Source organism: Dicentrarchus labrax, unplaced genomic scaffold, assembly GCF_905237075.1.
Source record: "Dicentrarchus labrax unplaced genomic scaffold, dlabrax2021, whole genome shotgun sequence".
NCBI lineage: Eukaryota > Metazoa > Chordata > Actinopteri > Moronidae > Dicentrarchus > Dicentrarchus labrax.
In genome coordinates this window covers 14382636-14395580 of record NW_026136706.1, presented here as the reverse complement: position 1 = coordinate 14395580, position 12945 = coordinate 14382636, and the positions used below count along the sequence as shown (strand labels likewise).

The 12945-nt window shown below is 41.8% G+C and overlaps 1 protein-coding gene across 13 annotated transcripts in view; it reads right to left on the bottom strand.

The window, feature by feature from the left end:
- The window catches only part of LOC127365831 (plakophilin-4), a 76497-nt gene that overhangs the window by 2150 nt on the left and 61402 nt on the right, over positions 1-12945 (bottom strand). For 10 of the 13 annotated variants that reach the window (XM_051404352.1, XM_051404347.1, XM_051404348.1 and 7 more), the window contains 10 exons: positions 8307-8490; positions 7363-7480; positions 6487-6678; positions 5996-6169; positions 5550-5700; positions 3977-4169; positions 3413-3497; positions 2645-2762; positions 2398-2538; positions 1545-1609 (listed from right to left, as the gene is read on the bottom strand). In XM_051404352.1, the coding sequence (XP_051260312.1) occupies positions 1545-1609; positions 2398-2538; positions 2645-2762; positions 3413-3497; positions 3977-4169; positions 5550-5700; positions 5996-6169; positions 6487-6678; positions 7363-7480; positions 8307-8490 (1421 nt within the window). The remainder of the gene's footprint in view (positions 1-1544; positions 1610-2397; positions 2539-2644; positions 2763-3412; positions 3498-3976; positions 4170-5549; positions 5701-5995; positions 6170-6486; positions 6679-7362; positions 7481-8306; positions 8491-12945) is intronic. The other 3 variants (XM_051404357.1, XM_051404354.1, XM_051404355.1) reach the window with 1 other exon arrangement.

Genomic DNA, 12945 nt, shown 5'->3' with positions numbered 1-12945 from the left:
AGTAACAAAACCTGCCTACCAGCATCTCTAAAGCTACTTAATATGTAACATTTCATTTGTTTAATGAGTACAAAAAACAAAGACGTAAAAACATCAAGCTTTTTTGGTCATGCAGAGTAACTTCTCCACTGGTTCTTCCCATCAAACTCTTAGAAAGCGAGAGAGTATATTTCCAAAAATGCCCAAATATTCCTTTAATTAAAAAGGATCTGAATACTAATTAATTCCAAAAAAGACCAAAGAAAGCACAAAAAGCAGTCTTCTACTTTGGGTAATAAAATGAAACAACATGCACTGAAACCTCAGTAGTTTTCAGCAGAATGCACTCCTGTCTGGCAGGAGATTTTTCAACCAGTAAGTTAATCAATCACCTTCCAGCCCAAATGTCTCTGGACATTAATGCAACAGAAAAGTGCTTCAAGGTAAATGGCAGAAATCCAGAAGATAAATGGAATTGTGTTTGTCTGAAATAAATGGGGTAATGACTGTCCTCATACATTAACTGGTCTAAATGTGATGGGATGAAGGACACAAGAGAACTCTCGCTTTGTCTGCCTCCTCTCCTCCCTCCTTCCTCCTTCTCACTGTGCCCATTATTTGAATGGGCACACATGGATGTGTCCCGCAGTGACAGGTGCCTGAGACACACCCAGACCATCCCAATCCCAGCAGTCACATTCACTCTCGCTCAGACAATAGCTGATGTGCTGGGTCATTCCCAGCATCGCCATTTATTCACAGTGGAATACGCGTCAGTCTCTTTGTATTAGTCAAGTGAGGTGGAAGAGCTGGTTGTCCCCGCCAGGTTTATACAGTGCGGCGGAGGGATTTCAAACAAGGGCCTTGTACCAATAGCATCAAACATTTCCTAGAAGAAAACACTGGTTTTCAAGGGGTGAAGATCAGACCTAAAGTTCGCTTTCTTAGTTCAATAATGAAGCCAAGTAGGCCTGTAATGAGTAGTTGATCGTCAAAAAATGTAGTTGACTAGAAATCTAATTTAAATAATTGTTTTATGTCATTTATCAAGCTAAAATGTAAAACAGTCTCTTGTTAAAGCTGCTTTACTGCCTTGTAAATCAGTGTATATTTAATATCTTTCGGGTTTAGACTGTTGTTCAGACAAAACAAGCCATTTGCAGGCAGGAAATTGGGATGGGCGTTTAGGAACTATTTAATGACATTTCACCGGTTTGTTTTTGTCGTAGTGCAAAACTTTACTTTTCTGATCCATTTAAACCTCTTCCACAATGTACATACTTAGCTTCTGCCTTGAAACATGAAATATTGTCTGATATTTCCACCAACACCTGAGGCATAGTGACAACATGACTGATAGTTAATGACTGTCTGCGCTCTGTGCACCTTGTAGTGCCTCATGCCCTGAATGTTATGTTGTTATTATGGTGATGTGATTATGTCATTGTGGGTTGTTAATAACTAAAATGCTATACACATAAGAATAATTGTATGAAATATAGATTTTGACACACTCCACAGCTGTGAAGGAGAACCAAACATTGCTGCAGAATGATTATATTCACCTGTGTTCTTCTGGGCTCCTCTCTTGTGGGTGATGAGTAGTAATATGGAGAAGGCTGTCCAGACCCTGGGAAAGAAGTCAAAATAAAAAGAGCAATTTTGTGGGATTTGATGCAAATACATTTCATTTCATATCAGTGAGAAAGTGTGCACATCCCCATCAGCCAAATGTCTGTATTTAGACAGAGAAGGATCACAAAGTGCTATGCTGTGCTGGAGAGAGAAATAACACAAAATAATTGAGTTGGCCACTGCCGGTCTGTTGTTTACATAGCCCGTGGGATGGGTATTTTGGTTGGCACCTTATCCAACTGGTGGAATGCTGAAACTCAATTTCCACTTCGCTATGTAATGCATGGACTGTTGAAGTTGCAGCTCATTTTGTTTACTCTGCCTCCGCCCCCCCCCTGCTCCCACCAACCAGCGTAGGTTGGCGAGAGCTCTCGTCTGGCTGTAGTATGTCTGGGTACCCACTCACTGCCCCTGTCTGCATGCTGCGACTTGGGCCTGCTAACAATGGCGCCATTGAAGAGTGTCCACCACTGGCCAGCCAGTTTGCTTTACTGCTGTGCAGAGCATCTCCAGCACAAAACAACAGCTCTGAAGTGCTCTGAATGAAACTGTCTGCCCGCCTCAGGCATGTCTTGGCAGGGAGAGGAAACTGGCCATGGAATCTGCTTGGAACGTTTTGAGGGATAAAACAGATAATGCCCCTGCACAGAGAGGACCACAGGGTAGCCTGTGATTACAGGTGGTAGATGGTGGATACTGTTTGAATATGATTTTAAAGGCTACCACTATGCAAGCTGTAAGCACTTTAAATAGCTTTCAGATGTATTTGCACTGTTTAAGTACCTGTATACTGTTTTTTATGGATACTGTTGTCCCCTTGGTAATTATAAAATTGCATAGTTGACTGTGCTCTCTGATAATCTCTGATAGTGTCTCTATGCTCTTTGATGCCCAGCATGGCAGGAGACGACGTGGCACTGGCAGCTGCAAAGAGAAAAACACATTTAAAACATTAAATTCCAGAGGTTTTCCTGTTTCACTAGCGGTGTCTATTTTCATCTGGCAGGGCGTGTGGCAAACTAGAGCCTACCAGTGTGGTTGACTGGGGACATCTGAATGGTGCTGGTGGGTAAAGTGGGCTGGGACTTGAACCTGTCCCGTTCAAGTGTTGACACCGGAGTGAGGAAATGGTTTTGGTTCCATCCATCCTGTTAGGACAAACAGAGAGGAGGAGTGGTGGTTTGAATAACTAGAACAGAGCTGGATGTCACAGACCTCTTCATGTTTAAAAGAATCATTTGCTGTGTGGTCTAGGTGTGGCTAAAAGGAACAGTAGGCAATTTTTTAAACATTCTTAACCTTTGGTTTTGGCAAAAAGAATAATACACTTTAAATAAAATATTTAAAAAAAGAGGAATAACACAAAGTAAAAAAAAATTAAATGGCAAGAGAGGTATGATAAAACCCAGCAACATATTAAATATTTAGAAACACTTTCCTATAAAATGCTTTAAGAAGGGGTTTAAAAGACGTGAATGATGCTGTGGGTCTGATTTTAATAGTTCCACAGTCTTGGGGGTCTAACAGCAAAGGCCTGGTCACCTTTGGTTACAAGCTGGGATCTGGGAACAGCCGCGGCGCTGCAACAACCGTTCTAAGAGAACATTGAGGCACATAGGGAGTCAATAAATCCTCGATATACTGTGGTGCAACTACGTTTAAAAAGTGATCAGTAGAATTGCAAAATCGATACGGTACATAATGTGCAGACAGTGCAAGTCGGCTAATTTCAGAGGGTGTTCCAGACATCTTTCTTTTTATGACTGAGGGTCGTTGCCATCAGGCCCAAAACTCTTACTTTCTTATAGATGGTACGCAGATCCCGGTACTGCCACAGTGTGTTCAGCACCTGAGCGGTTGCTTTAACCACCTTCATAGAATACCTGGAAAACAGATAAACATGTGTTTTTGAATACTCACAAACCACTTTAACCTCATTTTAAATAACACTGTAAATATTACAGGACAGTATGACTGAAGGAAGAGAGTGTCCTCAGTGTGTTTTAACCTGGAACATTACTGACTATATAGCAGGCTAGAAATAGCTACAGCACTGTTCCATCATTCCACGGGGACTTAAAACCTCAATGCACACAAAACCACCTTCCCTGTGGCTATATTAAATGTTTGTGTCTGTGTGTATGTGTGTGTGCTCAAATGGGGGAGTGTTTGTATAAAACTCCCACTGTACAATGTCCAGAACAGTCTGTACAGCCCTGTCACCAGCCACACATGGCTAATGACTGTTAGTGTGTGCTAGAAGTGCATTTGAGCATGTGCATGTGCATGTTGGGTCTGTATCAGTGTGTACTCTACACCCTCACTAAAAGCGTAGGGACAAATGCATGCTGCTGTAGCACACCTGTCTCCTCTGCCCTTGGTGATGTTGACCAGCTTCTCGATGCCGCCCGTGTCGGCCAAGGCCTTTGCGTTCTCCATGTTTTTGCTGGTGACCTCGTGCAGGGTGCAACAGATGGCTGCCACGGTCTCGTCTGACAGCAGGGTGGTGCTACCCCCAGGGAGACGGTTGACCAAGTCCCTCATAGCATACTTCCCTGAAAGAGAGAGAGAGAGAGAGAGAGAGATAAAGGAGGGGAAGTGAGACATGCAACTAACACATTAGGACAAACTGTACAGCAGGTTTGTGAGCAGAAGCTTATGAGCAGAGAGAACAGGGGGGACTTTGCCAAACATATAGACATTAATTGCAAATGTTACATAATGTATAAGTGGATGCATGCCACAGTGACCTGAAATACATTTTGTTCTTTTTATACCACGCCGACATATACATTTTACTTGAGACTGCAGTGAGGTAGGCAGTTTTCCTATATGACATTGCGTTATCGTTGCAAGGACACCTGAGTGTGTGCATCCCAGTGTTAAAAAAGGATTGTTTCCCCTATCTCTCCTTCAGCAGAGCAGCCCAGCTGAAGGTCCTGAATACATGCAGCACAAACTCTCTCTCTCTCTTTCTCACACACAACCAAAAGCACCATAACCAACACTGCAAATTCCTCCGCCCTCTGCCTACAGGCGTCACCCCTGCATTGCTGGAACTGTAACTCCTCATTAATTCCACAGAGAGAGCGCATTAAAAACTTGCTTTTCATTAAATGAGACTGTTTCATAGAACAAAAAGGGCTGTTAAAATGGTTACAAAATGCCCTGGTTGTGTTTCCACATTTAGTTTAAAAACCTGATTTTAAACAAGTTTGACCATGTTCATGCTGTCAGCAGGTATATTATTCAAAGCATGAAACAGTTTGGGACGAAATGTACTCTGTATACAGTCAAATTCTGATACATGTACCAATTTCTATTACCAATTCCTGCATATACCTCCTTATAAATCCTATATACTTCCTTACTCAGCTGTTAAATTTATGTAATGCACATCAATATATTATATTAGAGCCCATGTGAAATATTGGCCAACCAATATTGGCCTGTCGCAGACATATCAGTATTGTATGTGTTATGCGTATGTGATATTTTACAGTATATAATGCAGTAATAAATGATTGTGGTAATATATTGGTGTTATGGCAAAATCTATCCAGCAGAGTGCGCTGCGATTTACAATACTGTGGCATGCAGTACAGAGAGAAAGAGAAGAAGCAGCTCTTAGTAATGTCAACTAGAACTGTTCAATTATTTAACATTAAAGAATGTTAAACTTAAATATTAAGAAAAAAAAGGTATTTGTTTAAGAAAGCAGCCTTCGGAGTATGTTTGCATAGTCTATATTATATTCATATTTTGGCTGCATTGTGCATGTAACCAAGCTAAACCCATTTACAACATGGTTTATCAGGGCATGAGGAGGTAGTCCAGCCAAGGTAAGAACAGTATAGTAGTAGAATCATGTTATTTAACTCCTCTAAATCCATTAGAGTCTGAAATGTTAGCTGTTTGATGCTGTGGCTCCTGACCTATGAGCTCCTTGTTCCTGACATCCAGTGCCATGTTTCTCAGAGCAGTGGCAACCGAACACACCACCCTGTCGTTATCCATCCGCAGCAGCTCCACTAGGATGGGCAGCCCCTTCTCCTTACGCACCGCTGCACGAATGTATGCTGCAAACTGTACACACAGAAACACACACAAAAAGGCATTAAACCTAAAAAAAAAAAAAAAAAAAGGGTCTAGACACCACACGGGAAATTGGATGGTCTTTAAATGCACATTCTGTGTGATTCCAAGTGTAAAACTGACGTCAGCGTTAACTGACACAGAGGAGGTGAGCTGTTAAATCCTTTTTAACCAGCTGAATAGATGCTTTGTCTCCTAGGATATCACATTTGACTGCGTATACAAACAAAAGACAATGTGTGTATTTGTTTGTGTGTACATAGATACACAAACATTGGTACTGTACCTTCCAGTTGCCCGCTGACAGGTTCTGGAGGGACCCAGCGGCGCCCTCCAGAGTGGCAGGGTTTGAGCTCTCAGCCAGCAGTGTCAAGTAAGGCTTAACCACCGAAGGGTGCCACAGCATCTCTGCCCCCTTGGGAGACTTGGAGAAGCCAGGGATGGGTCCCACACCGTCCCACTGAACAAACAACCACATTAGTGTTTAGTCAGACTGAATGCAGGTTCTGATGCATATTTTTCATTATTTCCTTTGGTGACAAATTTTAATTAGATGTCCCTCCCTTCCTTAAACTGAATTTTTGATAACATTTGAGAGGTATTGGTAGGGCAGTTCATGGGGAATGAAGCATGAGAAAATATACACATTACTATACACAATGTACCACAAACAGGTTACGGCTGCATGGTTTTCATGTTGAATAAATGTGGACAATGCAAACTTTTTGCTGATTTGAATAGTACTCTGAGCCTCTATTTAAAAAGCCCCACACTCACCGTCTCTTCCTGCAAGCTCTTTTTTTTCTTCTTTTTCTTCCTGCCCCAACAGCTGGAATCCTCCTCTTTACTGGGCGATTCGCTGCCCAGTAAGCCGTCCAGTTCCTGCCCCGGTATCAGTCGGGATGGCGGCATCTCCATCTCCAGACGATACGACAGGTTCCTTAGAGTGCAAATACAGTTCTCCACAATCTGGCGGCAGGCAGAAGGAGACAGAGGTTTCGGTGGGTAGTTATACCAGCGGCTTTCTAAATCACCATGACAAAAGCTTCAATACAATAAACTGTGTGCAGCTCGCTACAGTATCTACAGACAATGTGTGGCACTATTTAGGGCGTCACAAATCAATTAGTTATGGAACCCAAGGGTCTCCAGTTAGAAAGAATATCTGGACCAGAGCAAATACATTTAATTTCACACTGTTTGAGCACTGTACAGGTTTTGCCCCACAGAATGTCAATGAGCATATATGTTTGACAAAATTAAGATGCAATCTTCACATTACAGAAGAGCCACTTGACTTTTTATGTCGTATATAGGGCACAAATGCATGTCTTAGAGATCTGATTTCATTTCCACTGCTAAAAATGTCAATATACTATAAACAAGATCAAGGAGCTAGTCTATTGGATTCTGAATGTCTACAATTGTGTGTGTATGGATTGTACTTTGGCCAACAAAGTAAATAAAATAGTTGCTGCTGGATGCTGTGAGGGAATTTTATACACAGGCAATAAAATGATTCAAACAGGGTTAAGTAGGATTCTTCCCCAGAGCCTCTTATCATGTGGTAGCATGTTTTCCTCTTGGCTAAGTATGTGTGTGGGGGTGTATGTGTGTGGGTGTGTGGGTATGTGTGTGTGCCTCAGAGCGTACCTTGCTGTCGAAGTCAGAGGTGTTTACACAGGCTTTGATGACATAGAGTAGTGAGTCAACTAGGCCCTCACAAGTGCGCATCTGTTTTCTGGCCTCCTCGCCAGCTGAACTCAGGTTCCTTTTAAAAAGCACATCACACACACACAACACACATACACAACACACATACACAAACACACACACACAAATAAATTAGGCCTTTGATTTGGGGCTGTGCTCAACAAACAAATGAGCATACGCAAATAGACAAAAGGTGTGTGTGTGTGTGTGTGTGTGTGTGTGTGTGTGTGTCCCACTTGAATTCGCAATGTGGGTTTTGCCATCCCTGTATGCCATCCATAATGTATGAAGTGTGTGTGTGGTCTGACTGAAGTCATTATAGCACTTTGCTGAATGAATAAGGGACTAACTAAGAGTGCATGCACACACAAACAACTATATCTATGCAAGTATGCGTGCAAAGAGATACAGACACACTCAACTGGCTGTCACCAGTTATAGGCTAAACTCTTCTTGCAGCACAATGTCTTCAAAAGGAAGAAGCCCCAGGAGAAAAGCTGGGAATATTACATCATTGACGGTAATAGTCTATGAAATGACGATGGCCTGGAAACAGAGACCAAACACAAAACAAAAAATCCTAGCTTTTGATTCAATTATACACAATAACCAGAGATTATGAAAATGTTTTGTTTTGTTGTGTATTAAAACCATTATTTATAAGACAAAACACACCATTCTCATACTTACAGCCATGGGAATGTGACTCTTCATTGGTCTAATTTTTTGTGCTGATGCTTTTGGTGAGTCACACTCCAGTATTACATTGTCTTCAAAGCAACATTAACATAAACACAGTATGAGCTGGTTTCCAAACTAGATGTAATAGCACCAGTTGTCCACCGTGGGGTACTAGTACCAAGTGTGTTCATCAGGTGGTTTACCTCAGACAGCCTGTCGTGTTCCTCAGCACCAGGGAGGAGTGGAACTTCAGCTTGTGGTCGTCGTCGAAGGTGGAGCTGCTCCATCCGGAGTGAGGGATGATCACAGTGTTGGTCAGAGTTGATAAGGCGTCCCGAATGATTGTCATCTTGACGGCGTCACATGACGACAGGTTCCACAGCACCCCTGAAGAGACACCCGCACGCAAACACAGGCAATGAGAAAACAGGCATGCAGACCTCCAGTTATGTCAGCTGTCATGTGCAGTTAGGTTAACCCAAAAGAAACACCAACAACTTGGGCTTTTAATAGCTCAGTGTGTGTGGATGTGTGTCCACAGATAAACACACACAAACAACTGGAGACAGACTTTCTCACACACCCACAGAATCCAAGAGAAAACACTTCACAAATGAAACAACAGCTCTAGCATCAAGGCATCAGACGCTCCCATCAAATTTCATCTCGGCAGAATATCCTCGGGGTGAAGATTATTAGCTTGAAATGAAATGAAAAAGAAAAAGAAAGAGGACGGGGCGGAGAGCCATATGGCATAGGCTCAGTCATTTGAAATTATGCCATCATTTTACTCAATTCAAATATACTTTTGGTAACCACCGATAATCATGCACAGTCCTGGCAGCCTTTGATGCTGCATCTGTCAAGGATTAGCCATCATGTAGCATATTCTCCTAATTAGTTGCCTCTTGCTGCTAGGCTTATACTACTTCTGCAGGGCACCAGCCACCTTGGAGGAGGCTATTTCTGCACGAGCTGGAATCTACTGTAAAGACACAAGGTTAAATACGAGGCTAATACTCAAAAATGCAGCCACAACAAAACTACAAAGTGCATGTACAGCATGCATGTGTGTTAAGTGGTCCAAATGTGACTGCTTCATGACTTATGCATAATGTTTGTGTCCAATTATGTAATTGTTTTTTCTCTAAGCCTTCTAACATTGTTTTGTAAATACAAAACACAGTACATGACCTACAAACCAGGGCAAGCCATTACACTGACCTCTGCGTGTATCACTACCTCGCACACAAGGATACCTCATTGGGAGAGGTAAAAAAGTAATCATTCGTGTTCCTGAGTTCTTCTGTCCTAACCTCACTGTTTATTTCCTCTCAGCACACCGTTCCCCCTCTCTAATTGAACCAATGGAGACAATAATAGTCTATAATATGGCCCAGGAGCCCAATTCAGATATACTGCTGGCAACAAGGTACAAAGAAACATATGTGCCTGCCAAGCAGCGTCTCTTCCAGTCATTTCATCAACAGCCATTTCACTTACCATTATCCTTATTAACACTACATCAAAGTGCTTTAAAACCCATTCAAAACCTTAACTGAAGTTTAATTATTTCATCTTTTTGGGGGGAAAAAATATCAAGACAAAGCTGAGAATTAAGTGATACTTGGCTCTCGGAGGTTAACATGCAGCATGTGCTTCTTATCAGAGCTTGCCAGCAGTGTACATTGGGCTGTATGCCGAAAGCCTAGCATCAGGTGGTCTGACGACTATGCTCTGCTCAGGCGGTGGGATACATTTCAATCAAATCCTTCTGCGGTGATCGAGCTCTGCTCCTTACGCAAGCACATTCGGGTTTGTGTTTGCCTTTCTCACGGGATACTCGGACACACAAGGATTGACCTGCAATCGGACCACTAATGCGGCGATAATAACACATAAAATTCTCTCACGCCTGCTGACCAACTTCCCTGCTCGTTTTACCTCCACAATCTACTCCCTCGCTGGCAAATTCCTCCACACCCACCCTAATGTCAATTTGTAGAACATTCTCTGCAGGATTTCAGACTGATCCTATGGAGACGGTGGCATGCTGGAGAAATCAACAGATGAAATCACTGAGGTGTAACTGACAACGCTGTCAGTGGCGCAACACCCGCGGCAATACCCATAAGTCAAATCTGACAGTCAGATGGAGCAGACCTGTATCTGTATCTCTCTCTCTCTCTCTGTGTGTGTGTGTGTGTGTGTGCGTGTAAATAGAGTCCTAAACTGTGCTCTCTGCTCAGTGGCCTTTTCTCAGGTGCCTTGGCCTGGCTTTGAAACACTGACCCAAGGTAAACCATGTTGTGACACCAGGGCCAATAGTGTATCCAAGGCTAAGCTCCAGAGAGCACAAACAGAGAGACAGAGGCTCAATACAGAGAATATATGAAGCTTGTTAGAATGTCTAACAGCAATTTAAGCATTGATCCAAGAACTAACTGAACTGAAAACTGGATGGACATTTGCCTGGCACTGTTGGCGTTATCTGCAACCATTCACCAGTTTTAGGTGTAAATCAATAACGTTTATTGCAAGTTATCCTCGATTTTACACCTCCACTTTTTATTCTCTTTTGTCGTAAGCAACTGCCGGCTAACAATGGCAGTATAAACCAGGCCAAAACTTTACAGTAATGGTTGCAACCTTTTATTAGACAAACTCTCATTCATATTATGAGTGTATAAAGAGACTGCTTAAACAGATTCATAGTGGCATGAAAATGGCACGCCGAATTACAAATAGAGTTCAGAGGGCCTTTGTTAGATGCTTCATAGTGAAGAGACAAACTGCACCACAAAAGGGAAAAGAGGTCTCTAACAGACAATGTGGGGTGACAAAGTATTTCTTAAGTCACAATTTGTTGTGATAGTTCATTGAGGTCTGCTTTGGGTGTCAGGGCCCAAAATTCACACCAACAGTTGCTCACAAACCTCTCACTGTTCCAAAACAAACCTCCTATTCTTTTTTTTAGTATTTCTCTGTATGCAAATACAAATGTTTGGATGATATTTGTAGAAAATATGGTCAGTTTAACTCATGTTGTCATAATTACACTGACTCCAATACCCCACTAAGTTCTGTGTGACTAATCAGTCCACAGTACATAGCTTTTTGTCAGTATGGCATATAGATAGTGTACTGTACTGTACTCCAAAGCTGTCCTATTCACATGCTTCTGTATAACCTGTTAAGCTAGCAAGCTTGTAGTCACCAAAACGCTCTCCATACTTCCAGAATCTGTGCTCACCAAGGCTCAAAACAACCTGCAACCATCTCTTTACTAAACACACAGAGATTATGTTGATCTTTTGGTTGATTTCCAGACTGTCAGACTGCTCCATTGACAAACTTCGTCTCTTAAACCACAGGTCAGCATGCCATCGACTTTGTGAGGTCGGTAACCGGGTGGGCATTTACTTCGTTCTGTAAAAAGCTGCTGATCATTCAGAAACTGCCCAATATATATTAACCTTTCAATTTTTGGGAGTGGAACTGGAAACTTGTCAGTGCTGCATCGACTAAACCTCAGACAAGCAGCTTGGTGAGTACTTTCGAGGTTAGTGGGCGTTTCTAATTTTCTCCCTCGTGCAGTGGAAGCCAGTGCACTGCTGCTCACGGCTATAACTGGATTTATTTTTGGATCAAATTTAGTTTCTTATTTTTCATTTGATCCAAAAGGTCTTAACCTCCTCATTCTTTGCTCTCGAACAAAACAAACAATCAATGCAAAGCAATCCATGCAAACGCTCGGCGACTGTGTGTATGTGTGCTGATACCACTCTGTGTTAACTGGAAACTTTTTCAAAGTTTGTGGCAAACAGTATTTACCAGAAACTGTTTTTGGCGTGTTGATTGGTTCAAACTGTTTCTGGTCTGATAAAGGATAAAAATAAAGATAGGACTGGAGCCAAATAAAAAACTCAATAACAGGATAGTGCAAAAATATGTAATCTTCATTCCATGTTTTGTTTTATATTGCATTGTTTTGTATGCAGGTCTGCAGGTTTAGAGTTGTAAAAACAGGTTTTAATCTTAAAGAGTTTGCCATTTTTTTAAGATGTAGCTGACTAATTGATTGTAATCAAGTTCTCAAACGCTATCAAATACAGCACTGTGTGCAAATACCATGGTATCAATCATATATGTATATAAAAGGTGTATATAGTGTACATATAACTCTCATTCTCTATTTCTATTATATCTCGTATTTTAAATCTGTAACTATTTTATTTAAATGTAAAGTGTATTTTACTATCTATTGTGTTGTATCTTGAGCTGCTGTAACAAGCGAATTTCCCCGGTGTGGGATCAATAAAGCCTATAAGGAAATGTCCCTAACAGAATGAGACATTCACGAGTTGTAATGCAATGAAAAGACCCACAATAAATACAATTACAGAAACAAAGACAATATAAGCTAAAGCATGACTGCAGTGGGTCTTTCTCATCAGTTCATTCGGGATACTGAACCCCACATTGCTCCTGAAGGCTGCGCCATCTGTGTTTGAGTGTCTGTGAATTAACATTAGTCGCTTTCTGATGAGCAGTTGCATGGCAGCCTCTGCCATCAGTGTATGTATCAGTGTGTGTAAATGGGTGAATGTGACATGTAGTGTAAATTGCTTTGGGTGTTTGGAGGACTAGAAAGGCGCTATATGAATGCAAGTCCATTTATCAAGAGGGCAACAGTACAGGAAAGAGACAATTTTCTATGCAAGAGGAGACGAGGGGTTTGTGAAGTTCATTGCTCAACCAAACCAGATCCAGAGAAGTGTCTAAGGGCAACATACAGACTATCAAAAAGCTCAAACCATGATTAAGAATGTAGTTAAGTTT